The sequence below is a fragment of the Parasteatoda tepidariorum genome, chromosome 5, assembly GCF_982258835.1.
Source record: "Parasteatoda tepidariorum strain Cologne lab strain chromosome 5, Ptep-v5.0, whole genome shotgun sequence".
In the NCBI taxonomy this organism is placed as follows: Eukaryota; Metazoa; Arthropoda; class Arachnida; order Araneae; family Theridiidae; genus Parasteatoda; species Parasteatoda tepidariorum.
In genome coordinates, this window is record NC_141759.1 from 67,166,612 (window position 1) to 67,187,905 (window position 21,294).

Sequence of the window (21,294 nt, forward strand, 5' to 3'; positions counted from 1 at the left end):
AGCATTAATTTTCAAGCTATTTAGTATATCATTCTGTAATAAGCGAAAACGATGAAGTCACAATTGGAAGAAAAAATTATTTATTACGGAATTAATAGCTAATTTTACAATATTTTAATTAAATGAGTGAAGTAAAACCTAATTTTATAACTATAGAAAAAATTGTTAAAATTGCATAATCAGAAAAAAATTTTTAAAATAGCTTTCAAATTTTATTAATACTACTAAATTAGCAAATCGCATACTAAACACATTCTACACTGCAATAAAAACACATATTAAATTTACAATTACAGTTGGCATACTAGTTTTTGTTGTCATTCCCTGGGAAGGATAGCTACGAAGTCTTTTTCTTTTTATACCGCCAGATGGCGTTCTTTTTAAATTTGAATGTGTTCGTTTGCTTTTTGTTAATAAACTTTACTTTCTGTCTGAATCTCGATCCACGGACTACAGTTTTCTTTAATTAAATATTGTTAAGTATTAATACTCAAACCGAACGTTAAATAATAAGATTGATTCTTGAAATTCAGTATAAGTTTTTTTTTTCTTTTGGAACAAAAGTAGAAGTAAAAAGATTTTAACTTTCTCATATAATATTAGCTTAATTTGTTTAAATTTAAGCATCTCTTTTAACACTTCTAAACAATTTTATTGATATTTTTAAGTTTTTTTCTTCTTCATTTTATCCGGTTTCTTCTATTTTATCCAGCTTCTTCCGAACAAAATGTCATCCCTGAAATAGTACATGAATTATAATTATTGTGATTTCTAATAAAATTTGTAATTGGATTTTACAATTCAACAGATTAAAATAATAGGCTAGGATATGATATTTGTTTAGAAGTGAATCTGAAATTCCAATCAGAATATCAAATGTAAAATATTAATGTTAACTTCAAAACTAATTTTTTGAAGTAAATTTTATTTTGTTTAAGTCTACACAAGGCGTTATATGAGAGCTGAACACAAAAATTCAAGCAAATCGAATCGATTGCACAGAAATATCACTTTCAATGTAGAGAGTGTCGAAGCGAGAAAGGGGCCTCAAGCGGTGCCTGAACTCGATGAAGTGTTGCCCATTCACTGCAACCATGTACTGGTTCTTGGTGACACGTATTATCATGTCGAAACGGCTGTTGGAAATGAAAGGAAAGGATGGAGACTGTTTTTCTTCGTGATGCCAAGAGTTGTTTGTGCGTGTGTTTCTAACAATTGTTTGGTTAAAGAAACGCACATCAAAGTGAAATGCTATGTCCGGAGGATTGTAGGGCTGTGTTCCTGCCTGTAGATTGATCGTGAATCTGAAAAACAGGAAAACAATGTTACTCTGCAGTCACGCAATTTAAACACAATTTCAATACATAAGTTTTTTTTACCTCGTATAAGGCCAAGGGAAATATACATCCCATCGATTTCTTTAATTTTTAACAACTTATATAGAGGGTGTCCTAGCAATATTTGGGGAAAACTTTAAGGGGAGGTAGGGGACATCACGAGGATTCAGAATTGCATACCAACCCATGGTCGGTAACGCCATGGGAAAAATGTAAGACAGGTACAAGAAGCAAAGAGACACAAGACTGAGATCATCTGAAATATTTGTTGTCAAAGTTATTACGTGTGCTGTGGTTGATGATATATCATCAACCACAGCACACGTAAGATGTTCCAAGCTTCTACTATTGCTAACGATACATGCGTTACACCGTCCGGCAATGGTAGACTCGCTCGAATACACCGGGAATTTTTGGAGCAAAGACGATACTTGCAGCCAAATCCATTTCGGAATCCGCAATTGTTGAGCACACAGAACTTTTTTATGCACTTCTTAAAAAGAAATCCATACTGCTTAAATTAGGAGAGTGTGGTAACAACCTCGCCCAATCCATCTTGTGAACATCACTGAGAGGGAAACGAAAAATGTTTCCGACCATAGGTTGCTGTGCAAATGACTTCCCCTTAAAGTTTATTCCAATAACCCAAGGACGAACCGTGGTGGCTCAGGGGATAGAGCATTCGCCACCCAATGAGGTGAACCTGATTCGAATTCCAGCGATATCTGGTCGATACGAATTCCGTAACCGGCTTGCACCGACCACAGTGCTGACGTGATATATCCTCAATGGTAGACGGATCATGGGTTAGAGTCCCCTTGCTGTCAGGCTAACCATGGGATGTTTTCCTCTCCACGTAACTCAAATGCCAGTTACTCCCATCAATAAGTTCTCCTCGAAGGCAAATTTCTCCCAATACTTGATCCAGGAGTTCCCTAGTCTTCTGGATTGCGTTCAAAATTACAAGGCTGCGGAGTTGAACATTGGTAGTCGTAAACCCAAAATTGGGTTCAACGACGGTTATAAAGTAAAATATTCCTATGACATCCAGTATGTAATCATGCGATTCTCCTTTCACGTTCGATGGTATCATATATAAAACTAGCTTTTTTTTATTCTGGCTGCTAAAGATCACAAAGGCGTCATCTCAATACGGTTCTCTCGCATTACATCTCATTTTATTAAGTATGCGTACTCTTTACGTATACTCAGGACTTTGGTAAGCGTTTCTTTCTCTTTTACCCGGTCCTGAAGGGATTAAATGTCGATGGGAAGCTATTGTCCTACCAATTATATGTGCGGTCATCAACCGGTAACTTCAAAAAATATATATGTATTAAATATCAGTGAAGGGCTTTCTTTACATAAATGCAGAGTTGCCAACTTGCTCCAGACTGCGGATAAATATTTTCTATTGGTAGTGTTTAAATATATGATTTTGGTTTAGTAAATTTGATTTATAGGTTTTTTTTCTCTCCACTATATCTAAATAATTCAGAAGCTAGTCTGAAACGTCAGATTATTACGGTTAGGTCATGTTGAGCCTTAATATCTGAACAATTCTCCGAAAATCTGCGAATATTAGTAAATAATTCTCTACCGTTTTTTAGAATATTTTGTAGATGTTCGATATTCTATTCCAATAAAGTCATGAACTATTGTATTTCGTTTTATTAAAGATTGTAATTAGAATATTTTAAATCTTATTTCAAAAACTTACCTATAAGGACTCATGGTGGGTTTACCACTGATGTATATCATCATACCAGGTTTCAAACCTCCATAAATAGGATAAGCGTAAGGTATACTCTAAAAAGTACAATAATTTCGATTCAGCTGGAAAATTTTATTTTTTGTACAGTATAAACATAGCAAACAGTTCAATGAAGAATTAATAGTTTTGATTTAAAAAAAAGTGCGATAGAACGCGGTAGTGAGAATCTCTCAGAAAGACTTTTTGTACACAAAAAAACTACGTAAAATTTTTATTCATTACCGCGTGAAATGAGAAAATGAGACACGGTTGCTTATGAAAAGAGAACCGGACGTCACAAACGATATTCATGAGGAAAATTAAGAGCATTTGAGTTACAGGATGGTTAAAAAACGCAAAAACAAAGTTAGTATTCGTACAGGATCATATCGCGATCTATTTCAAGTCAAGGTTGAAAGCCTATTACATAATGTATCTAGATGGAAACGGGCAAAAACTGGTAAGGAAGATATTATCATTCCAGAATTTTTTTTTCAAAAAAAAAAAATTTTTTTTCAAACTACCACGATTTTTTTTTTGTTGCAATTATAGCATACATATGAAACCGTTTCTATTGCTAGATCAAGTTCCAAATCTAAATTTAACCCTTCGCACTCGAAGTCCCTTCAAAAGTTATGAAAATGGACGCAACCACTAACATTTAGAAAGATTTTTGTATAAACTTGCCTTATATTACCCGGAGATAACTGAATGAAGTGGTAACTAAACATTAGGATGAAAAAAATTTCACAATTAGAGTGGTGGTTAATTTACAGGTGACAGTAGTGACTGACGACCACCTCTCGAGTGCAAAGGGTTAATATTCAAATAAAGCGTCTGATTTATGTTTCAAGGATAAGACCAATTCTCATATATGCATCACCAGCATGGTGCAATATTTCATAAACGCAAATTAAGAAACTTGTCACTTTCCATAACTAAAGCAAGATGGTTCATACGAAACAAAGACCTCCATGAAGATCTTAAAATAGAAAGATGCTACAAATTTAATCAGATTTTTTTAGACAAAGCTAAAACGCAATACAGCAAACTTTATAAAGATATTTTTAAGTACCAGAACCTAGAAGAAGATAAATATATCAAACCCATTGCGGCACACTTTCTATGTGATATGACGTAATCAAGACTTCAAATTTATACATTAAATTCGTCCATTATTACATCCAGTTTCAAAGACCAGGCGAAAAGAACAAAGATATCCTCTCTCATTTGAAATTTCTATGTCCTTTATCTACCTCAAACATTGTTGTGGACAAGATGAATAGGCAAAGGCCATGTTAGGCTTAGGTACCCAGTTCTATTTGGTAAGTGAAGTGCCAGAAAAAGTAGATATTGTTGATTAGTTTGATAAAAATAAAAGATTTACTCCTCCCGAAAACTATCTATGGATGGATGATCGTGTAAAGCTAAGGGTGGTGCGCTAGTGGACTTCCGGGTTACTGCTTCCGATATATTTTTACGCCGCAGATTGAAAAAATGCGCCATCATATTATTGCATCATATCTTTTGCAGTATTTCACATGTATCGAGTTCTTGCTTTCAGCCTTTAAACTTCAGCATTATCATATTAATATTATAATCATTAGAATATTTTCTAATTGGGCTAACTTAAAAAGATATTTTTAAAGATATTTTTGGCGAAATTTTATTCAAATATAGCCAAATAAGGGATAAAATACAAAACATGGCAAACCTTAAGAATTATTCACAATGCGATATTAACTTTCCAAAAATGTTTTTGGCCTTACGACCTCTGAGAATCAATACATTTCTGAAAGCTCTTATGAATGGTACAATTATGTTTAGATTTGAACGCAAATTACAATAATAAAACTGCATAGAATATTAGGCTTGTTTACACATCGCCTCGTAGTCATAACATAAGCGGAGGGATACACCGGAAATTTTCTATATTTCTTCCGGTTTAAGGACGCTTGTTATTGTTTACATTAGACCACCCATCCTATCTCGCTTTTACTCCAGATTCGAGCGTCGACATGGAGACAGACAAACATGATAAAGACAAATGGAATATTTCTGTTATTTATGATTCGAAATTTGTCTGTAAATTTTGGCTGATTGGCAAAGCTGAGCTTTCCTTTCATTTGTGTTTACATCACAAAACATTTGACAATTTTGTTCCCAAAGTGGTAGCAAAATTTATACTATGAAATATATATCTAGTTTTAAAAAATATATCATTAAATTTTCTTGATCCAGTAATACAAAATGTATATTTTGAATAATTTATGCATAGCGTCTTTTTAAAAGAACTGTTCTTTTTCAGGAAGAAAAAAAAGTAGTAGATCAAGTGTTTCATTTTTGAGATTTTATTTTTTTGAAACAAAATAGTTTTGTCCACCTGAATATATTTTATTTGAATATTTATATTTGGATTTGCTATCGACGGACAAAGCTTTTATCAAAATAAAGTGGTAGATAACAGAAATAAATATTTATTTGGTGTAAAAAAATATGTACAACCATTTTTTTTTCATGCAAGAGGGCAACAATCTGGAAAAATTAGTTAATCAAGTTATAATTTTATAGGCTTCAATATCACGTGACTTTTAAGGTATTTTGTTGGCCGGTTATAACACAAATATTTAATTTACATTTTTGAACGATAGTAATTAGTTAAAAGATTTTGTCCCGCCTTGATCTTTTCCTACCAGTTTTTAAACTTTACTGAAAAATGGCTACCCTGTCAAGCAGGTGTTTTTCATGTTTATCCCACTTTTTACGGCTGGGAATTAATTGGTTAATGTTTGATTTTTGACTTAATAAATTTAAAAATAAAAAAAAAATGTCACCTCATTCCCAATTTCTCATGGTGAGTTGGAATTGAGAATAATGGTGAGTGAGAGTAATTATTAAAATCAAACAGAATTCTGAAGCTACTAGTGTTTAATATTTTACTTATTTATAAAATAAATTTCTGAAAATGGAGCAGATTGCTTTTAGACTTATCCATTTCTATTGAAACTTCCACTAACTGTTAATTACTTCAATATAAGTAATGAAGAAATGGAACTCTCAAGCATATTTTTCACAGTAGATATTTTGAATAGTTCACTTCAAATAATAATTATCATACACCATACTCCAATTTCTAAAGAACTAAAATAATTTTTTTTTCAATATTATTAAAAAAAAACTTTTCAAGGACTTTTTTCAAGATATTTAAAATATTAAGACCAAACACTTACTGGATTAAACACTGGTGGTAAAGCTGTTGCAGGCTTTTGGCGCACAGGTTCAGGATATAAAGGACAAGTAGGATTGGGATATGCAGGTTCACAAGTTGTTGAAGGATAGACCTAAGTAGAAGCTAACTATATTATTTGACGCACTAGGCAGTAAACTCAGATAAGTGGTTGCTTAAATAAATTATCAGTAATTTTTAATAAGAAATAAATATCGATGAAACTGGATCTAAGAAAACATATTGGCACCCACATAAACAATGTTACTTTATAAAAATTATCCTTTTTTTTAAAACTTAAATAAAAGTTACAGCTAATTGATATTTTCTCTGCTTTTTGCAACTTCTTGTTACCGTTTAGCTCACTGTAGAGTTTTGGGGGTTAGAAATGTGATACTTTTAACTTTAACGTTACAATTGTCGAAATATATACAACGTCGTTGCCGAGTGGAAGGATGAAAACGGGTCTTTGGCAGGGAAAGAAGGTACAAAATTTATTTATTAATTATTAGACGAAGAACAGTTATCAAAGTGAACACGAAATCGTTGTGCTCCTCAATAAAAGTTAGGGAAAATCTTGCGAAGTAAATCCGTAAAGTGTTTTGTTTTAGGGAATAAGGGAAAACTTAGTAAATGTTATTGGTGTGTTAAATGGGTCCAGGGAAAAAGTCTTTCCCACGAATTAGTTAGAGGGATATTCACCAAAATGGTAATTAATGCATACTTGAACTAAAAATAAATTAAAAGACAGGATGTGGATTTTAAAGAGTGAGTAACAGAGTTTCGATTTGAATAATAAAATAAAAACAGGATTTACAGAAAAGAATAACATAAAAAGATTAGTTGAAGCTTTTTATGTTACACACACACAGAGATATATATATGTAATACAAAAATTATAAATACTTTTATATTAATGAAAGCATTAAAACTCTTTTCATGAAATGTCTTTGGTATAGAATAGGTGCAGAGATATTCTATTTTGGGACTTCAAGGCTGAAAACAAACCAATGAATAATAATTAGATTTATATTTCAAAGGAGTTGCTTTTAGAATCTTACCCTCTTTCACTTCCATATTAGGAAGCATTAAATTATTTTCCTTAATACGTAGGGTTACAAGTTATGCGACGATTGAGCCTTCTCACTTCCTTTTCTATTAGTATATAATGCATGAGCAATTGTTGTTGGTTGACTCTTGCTGTATGATGTGTTCCATGTAAGATCTGTCGGAACCATCCAGAGTTTTGTCCACCCCCTTCCTTGTGGAGAGTGGATGTGAAATGTTATAGCCACCAGCCTACCCGTAAATAAAACTAATGAAGGAATAATTGGTTCAGGACTGAATTATTTGAGCTAAACATAACCAATGATAACAGGGATGTAGCCCTGTTATTACACACACACACACACACACACACATATATATATATAGGGTGACCAGACGTCCCCGATTTCCGGGGATTGTCCCCGGCGAGGACCTCGTGTCCCCGGTCGGTTTGCGTCCCCGGTTTTGTCCCCGGTTATAAAATTGAAAAATTTTGTGTAAAATATTTGATAAAAATATGTTATATATAATTTTTATTTTCTCAAAAATTTTCATACAAATTAATGTAAGCATTGAAAATTAAAAGTAAACTAGTTTTTAAGAACACACTATAACTTATACTACAGAAATTTTGGAACACATAACTTTACACATAGTTATGCTAACATTTTTACTAGGCTGTACGCCAGATATGTTTATATAAGAAAAGAAGTTTAAAACAAGACGTAACATGAATATTAGTTGCTGCTTTTAAAACAATTAATATCTTGGGTTACATAAACTGCCAATATTAGTTAATTTCCACTGAAAACAACAACACTACTACAATTACTACATTTCCGTTTTATTTTAGAAAAATAACTAAAACATTTTATAATCAGGTAAACATTTTATAAATATCTAACCAATAAAGTATAAAACCATTTTTTATGAAATTGTTATTATTATCGCTTACGACTAATTAATTTTTATAAATTCTAATTATTCTACATTTCGAAAATCTCATAATTTGTTATCGTAATAGATATTAACAAAAATATTTTTATTTCTTTAAAATAGATGTCAATATGGCAACAGAAACAAAAAAAAAGAAAATGCCATTATTTGGATGATTGGAAAAACGAGTTTCCATTTATTGAACCGAATCCTGATAATTCTTCCAAAGTAAAATGTACAATGTGTGGAGCAACGTTTTCAGTTGGAAGTGGAGGACGAACAGCTATAGCAGATCACATTCTTACAATTAAACACAAAGCAAAACAAAAAAACAAAAGCAAGCAAGCAAAAACAAAAACAGCAAAAACAAGGCAGCAAAAACAAAAACGAAATCCGTCAAACAGTGTTTTCGTAAGCTGGAACCATCTAAAGAAGAGTTTGACTTAGCAACATATGAAGGAACGCTTGCATTTCACACCATTCGTCACAACCAATCGTTTCGCAGCATGGACTGTACTTCAAATTTACAGAAGAAATTTGTAGACAAGAAATTTTCTTGTGCCCGAACAAAATGCGAAGCTATCGCTGTCAATGTTTTTTCTCCGTGGGCATTTCTTGAATTGAAGATAGATTTACAGTCTGTTCAATTTGTAACAATATCTTACGATACTTCCAATCACAATCATGTAAAATTACTTCCTATTTTAGTGCAGTATTTTCAGAGGGACTGTGCTAAAGATCCAATTAATAATAAATTTGTATCACTAAACGAAATTAAAGGAGAAACTGCAAAGATTTTATCTTCAGAAATATTAAACGCATTATTCGAGTTCCAATTGAAGGATAAAATGGCTGGTTTGTCTGCGGATAATACTAACACTAATTTTGGAGGATTGTTAAGAAGAGGAACAGAAAATGTTCATACTAAACTTCAAACTGAGTTAGGAAGAGGTATTTTTGGCTTTGGGTGTAATGCGCATATTATACATAATGGCGCTAAAACTGCTTTTGATTGTTTGATTGTAGATATTGAAGTTATGGTATCTAAACTTTTTAGTTATTTTAAAATTTACACAGTCCGAATTGAAAGACTGAAAGAATTTTGTGAGTATGCTGACCAAGAATATCATCAAATTTTAGGACACATTCATGTTAGGTGGTTGACATTACTTCCTGCTGTAGAAAGAATTCTTAAAATTTATTCATCTCATAAAGAATTTATGTTGTCTGAAAAAAAGTGCCCAAAAATCTTGAAGAATTATTTTGAGAGTGAAACAACCGAGTTATGGTTGTTTTTTGCGCATTTGCATGCTGCAATTTTTAATCAAAGCATCTTGAAAATTGAAAGCGATGACAAATGTGTTATTGAATCTGGAGCGGTTGTCAAGATTTGATATTTAAATTGAAAGCACGAAAGAATGCCAAATTTGTGCCACTTGTTGTAAAACCTGAATTGACTAAATTGATTGCTGAGAATATCATTACTGAAGATTCTTACTTTAGAAACGTCGAAAGAATTCTATGAAGCTGCGGTTTCATATTTAGAAGCTTGGAACGATAACAACGATGATATGTCTGATTTGCAGTGCCTTGTTTTATATTGTAAGCCTTCACGGTCTGAATTCGACGAGGCAGTTCTGTCTCTCTCTTCAAAATGTGCAATTTTGAACGTTAATTCCGACGATTTATTTGACGAGTTTACTGATCTTGAAGGTTATTTGGATTCAAAGACGATAAATGGTACCAATCCGTACACATAACAGACAAATGGCGCGAAATAAAAAATTATTTTCTAAAAAACAGTATACCATTTACAAATATGAAAAGAATTGTTGAGCTTGCAATGTGTTGGCCAAGCGGCAATGCGCCTGTAGAACGGGTATTTTTCGCGCATAAATAACTATTGGACTAAAGAAAAATCGCGAATGGATGTGAATACAGTGAAAGCGGTTTTATCTGTACTGATTAATTTTGATTTTTCTTGTGACATATTTTCTCAATTACTCGAAAAAAATCCTGAAATTTTAAAGAAGATTCATTTTTCAGAAAAATACGGTGTTTAGAAATGGTATAATTTTAAAAGCAATACAATTGTTTTGTTAACAGATTTTAAAATTGCGTAAAAATGTTATGATCCCGATTTTAACGATATAATTTATATACTAAATTATTAAAAAAATGTAAACGAAAAAAAAAAATATTTTTTAAGATAAATGATCAAATTTTTTTTCCCAATTTTTTCTGTCGATAAATTTGGGGGGGGGGTAGAGATGAGTGTCCCCGGAATTGCCCGAAAAAATCTGGCCACCCTATATATATATATATATATATATATATATATGTAACATAAAAAGCTTCAATTAATCTTTTTACGTTAGTTTCTTTGCTATAAAACAACTCCTACTTTATTACTAATTAATTATTCTAAACGAAATACTTTCTCACACTTTTAAAAGCCACATCCTGTTCTTAAATCTATTTTTGGCTCAAGTATGCATTTAATTAAGAGCAGGACATTTTTCCCTTTGCTCTTGTGTGGGAAACGTTCGATCTATTTCATAAACCAATAGCAACTACTAAGAGTTCCCTCTGTCCCTAAATTAAGACATATTACGGATTTTACTTTGCAAGATTTTCCCTAACATATAACCAAGGAGCGCAACTTTTCGTGGGCACTTTCACTCATTCTCATGACTGCTCTTGTCTAATAATTAATAAATAAATTTTGTACCCTCCTTCCCGACCTATGACCTGTTTTAATCCTTCCACTCGGCAACGACGTTATAAGTCGACAGGATTTAACGGTCGGGAACGGGGTACGGTACATCAACGATATGGAATATCTCTCATTTAAAATTAAATAAATCAACTTCGGAAGAGGGTACTTCAAAAATATGGAATAACTTCAAATCATTTATTCAAATGGACATTTGGTAAATAAGCAGTCAAATTCTTCTTCAACTTATGGCAATAATTAATTCACCCAGTATCTTCATCAAAAAAATAAACTCTTCAAAACTTTTTGTTTATTATAAATGATACGTACGCACAGTGGAACAAAACGATCATCGGTTTTCCATATGTCTATGCTGCATATTTTGTCTACGTTCCTGAGACTACTAGAAAGCTGAGCTTCAATTTCTTTCCTTGGACTAAAAAGAAAAACTGCATCGAACTCCTGATAATTAAAATGTTTTTATTGAAACCCTATCCTTTTGAGAAAGCATTGATTTTGCCACTCTTAAGTGCTGAGCTGGATTTTATCGTCGATGAATTGTTTTCACACCCCGGAATTATGATGGTCTCCTTAGATGTTTGACATTCCTCTCCCACCTACTCAGAACTCAAAGAAAAATAAGCTTCAATTTCTCCATTCAATGTTAATTTACGATTCATCTTAACGAAGAAACAAATTTTCTCCCTAGCAGCTCTCGTCTTTGGTTTTGGAATTGTGTTCACGGAATTTCAACGCACTCTCATCTCTGATGTTGTGATTTTCAAAATATCTTGGACTAATTCGAACTTTTTCACGTATCCTTTGAGTTTATTTTTTTTTACAATTCTCATAAAACAATTTCTTAAATGATTATGATTTTAATTTTTTCCCATATTTGATGTTTCAAAGTGAAACAACTTTTTATACATTAATCGTATTTACTGTTGAAATTTTTATTTCTTTAAATTTTTATTTTCAGTTAATTGATTTATTTGATTGAAAAGTGTTTCAAGAAATTATTTTCATATTGTTTTATGTGTTACAGCTTCTATGATTTTTTGGTTAGTAGAATTTATATTTTTGTTTTACTATAGTGATTAGGATTAAGATGAAAATGCCATTTAAATTTTTTTTCTTTTCGTAATGCAACTGCAATAATTATTAAAAATTGATTTTTGGTATAGATATTGATATATGAATGCAATTACGGTGTGGCAAAAATTAAATTAGGAAATGTTATAACTCATACAAATAGGTAGAAAAATGAACAAAATACTTGTTGTTAGAATTTTAATTGAAGAGTAACCAAACATTAATGCTTGAGTCCAACGTTGGTAATTAGTTCAAAGCTCTGTTCTAGCTCAGTAATTTCCATAAACAAATCGTTTCTTTATTTCTGAACTTTAATTCCAGCATACAGATAGGAAAATGATCAAACACAAATTGAAAAATTTAGTAACCAAATTCACTTCAAAAACACGTAAGAAATAGAAATGAAAATATTTGAATTCCCTAACAATTGTGACAAATTGAATTACCAATTAAGATCTCTGCACAAAAATTACTTTAAAAAATTGTCCGAACTAAAATTTTTGAAGAAAAAAAAAATTATGTCCAAAAAAAAAGAAAGAAAGAAATATTAATAAAAAAAAAAGAAATTAAAGGTAATTTGCAAATAAACCTAACTTGCACTTCAGATTAAAAATAAGGAAAATAAACTGCTGTTTGTAGAAAATGCAACACCATGAAAGAATCATCAGAATCAAATGAAATTTAATGCAGAAACGACTTGTACTGATACAAATAAATGATGAAATTTTCAAAACAAAAGAAACAAATTAAGCGTCCGAAATCAGTATTTGGTGCAGCCACCACGCGCTGCAATAAGTGCTGCTATACGACGTGGCATGGAGTCAAACAGATGTTGAATATCTGCTTGAGGAAGAGAATTCCATATCGCTTGTATGCGTAACCAAAGTTCGTCTTTGGAAACTGCAGGACGCGGATCACGAGTGAGACGCCGACCAACCATATCCCACACGTGCTCAATAGGCGACATATCCGGCGAATAAGCAGGCCAAGGAAGAAGTTGCATGCGTTGTGCTGAACAGAAGTCTCTAACAGTCCGCGCAACATGTGGGCGTGCATTATCCTGCTGAAAGATAGCTCCAGGGATGCCTTGAAGGAAAGGAACGACTTCGGGCTGTAGCACTTCACGGACGTATCTGTTGCTATTGAGATTACCCTCAATTCGTATCAAATTGGATCGTCCATGATACGAAATCGCACCCCAGACCATAACTCCGGGTGTTCGACCACTATGTCGTTCAATAATACACTCAGGAAGGCAGCGTTGACCGGCATAACGTCTAACACGAACACGGCCATCATGGGTCCACAAATTGAAGCGTGATTCATCTGAAAAGACAACTTGGTGCCAATCAGCTCGCCAGTCTCTGTGCTCAAGAGCCCACTGCCGACGCAGCCGTCGATGATCCGCCGTGAGGGGAATCCTGTATAATGGCACCCTTGCACGCAATCCACGGCGCAGCAGACGACGACGAATTGACGAAGCCGACAATTGTACACCTGTAGCAGTAGACCAATGTGCTGCCAGCTGCCTGGAGGAAGCTGTGCGATCATTCACCGCCATGCGGAGCAGGTGTCGATCATCGCGCTCTGACGTCACCTTCTGTCGTCCAGTGCCTGTTTTTCGAGTTGTTCGGTGCTCGTCGGTCCACTTCTTCCAAACTCGCATCACTGTGGAACTGTTCCGCTGCATACGAGCTGCTATTGCGCGATAGGAAAATCCTCCTTCTCGAAGGCCGATTATCCTCCCTCGTTCAAACTCCGTAAGTTGCTTGAATTTCTTATTCTTCCGTCGTGGAGGCATACTCAGGTCTCACTAAACGTTTGCCACTAACAAATAATCATAGACTATTTTCAACGTCCCGCTACAGCACTTTATTTATACGCTTTCAGCATCAATTCAGAGGGCGCTGCGCGCGCCACGCACGCGCGATGGCTCTGAAACTTTATTAATTTGCATAATATCCTATAATTGACATTTGCTGCGAATTTCATTTGATTCTGATGATTCCTTCATGGTGTTGCATTTTCTACAAACAGCAGTTTAGCTAAGTCAGTCAAATTTTAAAAACTGATTTACCTTAATACCATATTAAATTTGAAAGCTTTGTTTTGGATTTCAATTAGTGATAAATTGTGTTAAACGGGTTGTAATGTAAAATCTGAGAAGACTGATCACCTTTTCTGATTATAAAAGCAATTTGTCTGTACACATATTTCCTGAAATCCGGGTTAATAATTGCAATAAAAATACCAATAAAGAAAATAAAAGTACAAATAAATAAATATAAAGAAAGTAGAAAGAAAAGAAAGTAGAAAGAAAAATAAGAGAGAAAAGGAAAAGAAAAAATTTTATAGAAGGTAAATTTTGGACATAAAAAAAAAAAAAAAAATTTCAAATAGCAGAATTGAAAATGATCTTGTGTTTTCTAATATTCTTGAGACTAAATATGAAAATGGTGCGTAATATTGTCAAAATTATGTTGACAGAATTGTGCAAATCCAAGAAAATTAATTAATTCCTAACTTCAGGTGATTTTGAAAAAAAAAAAATTTCCAAATATTTTGCTAATAAAGTGACAAAAAATGAAAGGTAAATAAAGTGAAATAAAGACAATATTGAAGTCTTGGACTTGAGAATAATAACCACTGTGTCATTTTTGTTTTCAAACAAGGTAAACAGAACTCAAATCTAATTTCAGATGGAAATTTTTCCTGTAAAACTGTTTTTTACATTTTGTGTTTTACATTTTAACTTGCACATTTTTTAAAAAATGTTTATAAATTTTTTTATCATGATTGAAGATTTAACTTAAATAGTGTTTTTATGAAGAATACTTCTTTTAGTGAAAATGCTGTGTTGTGATTTTTAAACAAAAGACTTTTAAAACTGAAAAAACTGCACTGTCAAAAAAAAAAAATTGTTGAAAATGAAAATCGTAAAATTGCTGATAATGCTACTACAGATTTTTGATTGTGCTAAAATTTTTGCAGTGAGAACATATGTAAATGTTATATAATTTATATTACTTTTATATATTGTTACCATTACAAATTTGGTTATTTTATTTGTACTTCTACCATAGGGAAGATTTTGCAAATGGATAATTTCAAAATTTTGGGATTCTAACTAAACATTTTTGGCGAGGGGGGATGTAACATAAAAAGCTTCAATTAATCTTTTTACGTTAGTTTCTTTGCTATAAAACAACTCCTATTTTATTACTAATTAATTATTCTAAACGAAATACTTTCTCACACTTTTAAAAGCCACATCCTGTTCTTAAATCTATTTTTGGCTCAAGTATGCATTTAATTAAGAGCAGGACATTTTTCCCTTTGCTCTTGTGTGGGAAACGTTCGATCTATTTCATAAACCAATAGCAACTACTAAGAGTTCCCTCTGTCCCTAAATTAAGACATATTACGGATTTTACTTTGCAAGATTTTCCCTAACATATAACCAAGGAGCGCAACTTTTCGTGGGCACTTTCACTCATTCTCATGACTGCTCTTGTCTAATAATTAATAAATAAATTTTGTACCCTCCTTCCCGACCTATGACCTGTTTTAATCCTTCCACTCGGCAACGACGTTATATATATATATATATATATATATATATATATATATATATATATATATATATATATATAAACACACACGTTACGAAGTGTTTTAGAAACATCGAGTAACAGATCTTTATAATTTTAAATATTTTATTATGCGTAGTGCTTGGTGAAAACTTAAAATTTTAGAGCATAATGCGTTAAAATAATTTTAACATGGATTGAAAACACATAATTTCTTGAAAGATATTTTGAAATAAACAAAAAGGTAATTCAAATATAAACTTACACATTTTCCAATAAATTGAATTCGTTCGATTGAAACAGAACCTTTTATATGAAGGGCAGTGACTCTGTAAAAAGGAATCCTGTGGATGAAATCCCAACAGTGTTGATTATTTACACTTATCTGGAATGAAATAATATGATTGTACTGTGAGTCAAAAAAGCGGACCACCCCGAATAACTTTTGATCTAATGATTGGATCTTCACGTTCAAGGACTCATTCTTAATGGTTCGAAAGGATGACTTCAAATAAGCTAATTAATTAGTGCAGACGATACTTGAAGTTAAGAAATCAGACACAAAAACGTACTCTCTCTGAATAAACATACCTTTTTTTCGACGGATCCCCCCAAAATATAGAAAATCTGGAAAGTATGGTCCTAACAGTTTGGTCAGGAGAACGGTCCGAAGTTTGGACTCGAAGTTTGGAATTTTATACTTTTTGCGTATTTCGCCATATCTCGAGAACATTTTAGGCAAATTGAAATATTTTGGAGACAATTGTAAAATTTTTTTTATCCAAGGATAAATTCCACTCAAAAAATAACTTTCTGTAAAATATTTATAATTTTAAATAATCGAAATTTTTTTGAATTGTAAGGTAAACAAATTTTACCTCATCTTAAATTATCTTATTTCACATGGCAAAATACAAAATTTGAGCGAAATTGCTTGAACAGTTCCTGAGAAATCAAATGCAATTTTTCAGGAAGTTATTCAACCGATTTCGTTCAAATTTTGTGTTTTACCATGCGAACTTAGATACTTTAAAATGCGGTAAAAATTGTATACCTGACTATTCAAAAAAATTTCGATTATTTAAAATTATAAATATTTACTTAAATTTCTTTTTTGCGTGGAGTTATCTTTGGATAAACGAATTTTATAATCATGAGGAAAGATTTTTCAATTTCCTAAAAAAGATTTCGAGATATGGTGAAATACGCAAAATAAATTAACAATATGGATATCTTTGAATCGCTCTCCTGATCAAAATATAAGGACCATATTTCCTAGATTGCTTCTAACTCCTATATTTTGAGGATCAAAAAACCGAATCAATCTAACAAAAAAAAAGGCATGTTTATTCAGAGAAAGTACACTTTTGTGTTTTAATTTCGTAACTTAAATTATCGTCTTTATTAAGTAAATAGCTGTCACTGTATTTTCAGGGTGCGTAGCCAAAATATTTAACAAAAAATAAGCACCTTTTAAGCACTCAAAAATATTTTTAAACACTTTAAAAAAAAATATCATAATTAGGCAGGGTTGGAAAGTTTTTGACAACTAACGGTTTTATCTTGTTTTAACCATTATGTTAAAAAAAAAACTTTTAACTTTGTTTTTGACAAGTGTCAAAAACCATGAAATTTTGAATAATGTAAAACGAATGGCGTTTTCATACGTTATGGACTGACAATACGCCGAAATAGATTGGGGTTTAATTAATTCTGAAAACGTTAAATGTGAGCTGTGTCTTTTTGCATAATTCGAAGCGAAAATCAACATAGTTAAAGAAAAATCTCATTTTGAAAAAGGGAAAACTAAGCACTTTTTAAAAACACCCAATGAAAAAAGCACCTTTAAGCACTTTTTAAAAACGCTACCCACACTGATTTTATTTTAAATCCTTAAAATAAGACACTAATCAGAAATGAATTTCTATAACTTATTGTCTCTGAAATTTTTCTAATTCCAATCAACGGAATAAAAGCTACCTTTTTTAAAAGATTACAATTAAAAAATCTGAAGCAGTGAATCAAAAATTTTTTATCGATTTTCTCTGAATTAAATCGTAATCGAAGAGATGAAGGGACGATTTTTTTTTCATTTATTATAAAAAAGTAGTTCAAAGTTGAATAAACTGTTGGAGGCGGTTTGAACAATCTTCAGATATTTAACACCTTATTCTTTTTTAATATAATCTTTCATTTTAGGGAATCCATAACTTCAATATCTACAACATTTCAAAATATATTGTGCTCTTATGTCTATTCTTTATATCAGTTTCAGTTGATTGTTGAATTTCTACATTACAGGTTCAGATAAAAATGTTTTATCTTTCTCTATTCTTTTATTTGTTCGATAAAGTTTGTGTACGACAATTTTATTAGATATTTCTAATCAAAAAGGTGGTAATATCAATAGAAACAAACACAATGTACACAGAATTTGTAAACCACGATTTGAATAATAAAAGATTAGTTCAGACTGCTTTGTTTATAAATAAACTACTAATAAATTCTCTTGTTAACAGCCGGAATAAAATATATTTATGGCAATTGCTTAACGTTAAATAAATCAGTGCTGTTGTTTTGCTGCCATTGTGAATATTTACATATTGAAAGATTCGAGAGACTTTCAATAAATAGAAACCATCAAATATTTGTTTGAATTCAAGAATTTTCGAACAAAGAAAAGCCCATTCTTATTATTTTCTAAATAATTACTCAAATTAGCCTGCAAATGTTTCCAACTCAGATTTAAATTAATTTGTCATTCAAAAATGTGTAAAAATTGCCTAAAAACAGGGAAAGAAGATTTTTTTTTCTTCCAATAGTAGCATTTTTATATACACTTTTGCATTGTTAGACGAATTACAAGTTTCTGGAATATTACGAAATACTCAGAAACAACTTATTTGAAACCTGGAAAAGGTTTTCTTTAAATCTCAAAACGCTTTCCTTAACAATTTTAAAAAAATGGGGTTCACGATTTTATTACCCTTTAACTATGAAATGCTAAAATATGAAAATTAAAATCTAAGTTCCATTCCACGCTTATTTCCATTAGTTCTTTGTATAAATCAAGGAAATCTAATTTTTATGACATAACTCACACTGCTGATATGGAGCTGGGAGTTATGAGTTCGATCCTGGTGCGACTAAACAACTGACATGTATAAGCAGTAACAAGACGCTTGCTGTAAATCTTCTCTTTGCTGGGTTCCGTATAAGTGGAGAGAAGGGCACCAGCTCAGATGCTGTCCCCGTCGTTTGTCTGAGGTTAAAAAAAAATGCTTGTCGCTCCTACTATGGCTGTTAAAACACTGAAAAATGGGGCTAGGACTTGGTTTGGGTGCTTGTACAAAGTGAGGTTTAAATGCAATTTGAAAAATGTTAAATGCAGATATTTATCTTTATGGTAGATATAGTTTGATGTTCAAGTTAATCCCTATTTATCATCAAAACTAGGTAATTTTCCTCTGATTTTTTTTTAAGGATTTACAAACTGGAAAAGAAAACTCTTCCTTTTTCTTCTCATGGGATTCAAATGCCACTTACCGTATAGCAATGAGACCTCACGACTATCTTCATCATGAAACTTTGTCCTTGACAAAAAGGAAATTTTCCTTGTCGTTCTTCTGTTTGCCAACTATTTTGCAGTAAAGTGTTCCGAACTGCAACATTTTGATCCATTCTAACACTTATGTGTAATGGTCTATCGGAATACGAAGTATCTATTCCGGTAAGGAAGTTTATTTCAAACCTGTGAATTTGAAATGCAATAAGTATACATTTATTCAGAACTAATTCTGGTAGTTAAGATTTTAAAATTAAATAAATAAAATCAAAGAGTGTAAATCACTTCTCGCACTTTTAATCACTTCTTGCATTGCCTGTGGCAAGATTAAAAATTAATTTGTATGAAATCAACTTAGGGCAAACAAATGTTATAACTGTGTACAAATTTTTTTCAATTCCCTTAAAAGTTTTCGAGATGTGACGAAATACGCAAAGAGCCAAATTACCATTATGGAATCTTAACTTTGGACCGCTATCCTGACTAAACTAATAGGGCTATATTTCAAAGATTGCTCCACCCCATACTTTGAGGGTCAAGAATCCAAATCGGTCGAAAAAAGGTATGTTTATTCTGAGTAAGTACGTTTTTGTATCTGATTTCGTAACTTAAAATATTGCTTGCACCAATTAACTTGGATATTTGAAGTTACCCCAGCAAATCATTAAGATTGAGTCCCAGAATGTGAAGATTCGATCATTAAATCAAAAGTTATTCAGGTTAATTCGCTTTTTTTTTCTTCTCTTCTTCGCTCTGTACATGAAAATAGGGTGCACGATGACTTTTTCAACTCAAAATTTGAAACATATCGGTCAAAAGTATAAAATATTTAAATATTCGTTCAATTTTTATTTTTATTTTGACGTTTAAAATCACTTACTTTAAAACAAGGTAAGAATATGATGCCTTACACTTCAATTTTTTCGACTAATAATAATTATATCAATGCAAAATAATTTATAAATATTATTTTTAAAATTCAAATTATCTTTGAATATACTTCTAAAAAAATTCTTCGATTTGCTAAAAAGTTCTTCAAGGTATAGCGAAGTACGCAAAAAGGGAAATCAATATGAAATCCTAAGTTCATGAAGTACAGTGAAGGAGTCCAAACTTTCAACTGCTCGCCTACCTAAACTACTAGGACCATATTTTCCAGATTTGTGGCAATCCCTCTCCCTGATTTGGGAGTCAGAAATTCGAATCCGTTGAAAATCGGAATCTGCCGTTTTTATACAGATTTAAGTACCTTTTTGTGTCTGATTTCGTAACCTAAAACATCGTCAGCATTAATTAATTAATTAGCATACTTAAGGAGAAGCTTTGAATTCATTAAACGTTTCACTTACAGGCAAATAGGGTCATTACATCAAAAGTTATTTAGGACACTCTTTTTTTTTTTTGCATACAACACGTAAAAGCAAACAAATTATTTGTGAGAAACGAAAAGTCGTTTTAATATTACTCAGTGTCAAATATCTTTGGAATTAGAATTCAATAAAATAATATAAAATAAAAAGTTGTTCGAGGATAAATAAAATATTCAAATTGAAGTTTATTTTGACTAAGGACGAACTTGTGTCTTTAATCGTAAAAGTTTGGTTAATCGATTTTCAAAAAAAAAAGCGAAAGAAAAGAAAATTTAATAAAAACTTAAAAGGAACATACGTTTCCAATAAAATGACATTATCTTCCGGGGAGAGTTCGTCGACAACGCTAAGATTTATCTATCAAAAGGAACCGTTAGATAGAATAACCATAACATATTTTATATTCTAGTGATTTAATATTTGTAGTGGTATAGTTACACCAAATTACTTTCATACCAGAATTTTATCTTAGATAGAATTCGATGAACGAATACCACTAGATGATTTATGCTTTTCTTTATTTATAAGTATTGTTCGGGAGAATTGTATTTTCACCGAATTTTTGAGAGCTGTTTTGTCAGCAAGTCAAGTATTTAATGTGGGCTATCCATCGATGTTGACGAGTTCATATCATATCCAGAAGTCACCAATATGGGTAGAGT

At 31.8% G+C, this 21,294-nt stretch overlaps 1 protein-coding gene across 2 annotated transcripts in view; it reads right to left on the reverse strand.

Moving 5' to 3' along the window:
* Positions 1 to 884: 884 nt before the first annotated feature.
* LOC107441793 (galectin-4) overlaps positions 885 to 21,294 on the reverse strand; it is a 30,520-nt gene continuing 10,110 nt past the window's right edge. The window contains exons 4-8 of one of the 2 annotated variants that reach the window (XM_071185817.2): positions 19,244 to 19,448; positions 15,963 to 16,082; positions 6,321 to 6,431; positions 3,058 to 3,146; positions 885 to 1,304 (exon numbers count right to left, since the gene is read on the reverse strand). In XM_071185817.2, coding sequence (XP_071041918.2) covers positions 977 to 1,304; positions 3,058 to 3,146; positions 6,321 to 6,431; positions 15,963 to 16,082; positions 19,244 to 19,448 — 853 coding nt within the window. In that variant the 3' untranslated portion in view covers positions 885 to 976. The remainder of the gene's footprint in view (positions 1,305 to 3,057; positions 3,147 to 6,320; positions 6,432 to 15,962; positions 16,083 to 19,243; positions 19,449 to 21,294) is intronic. The other variant, XM_087164130.1, reaches the window with a different exon arrangement.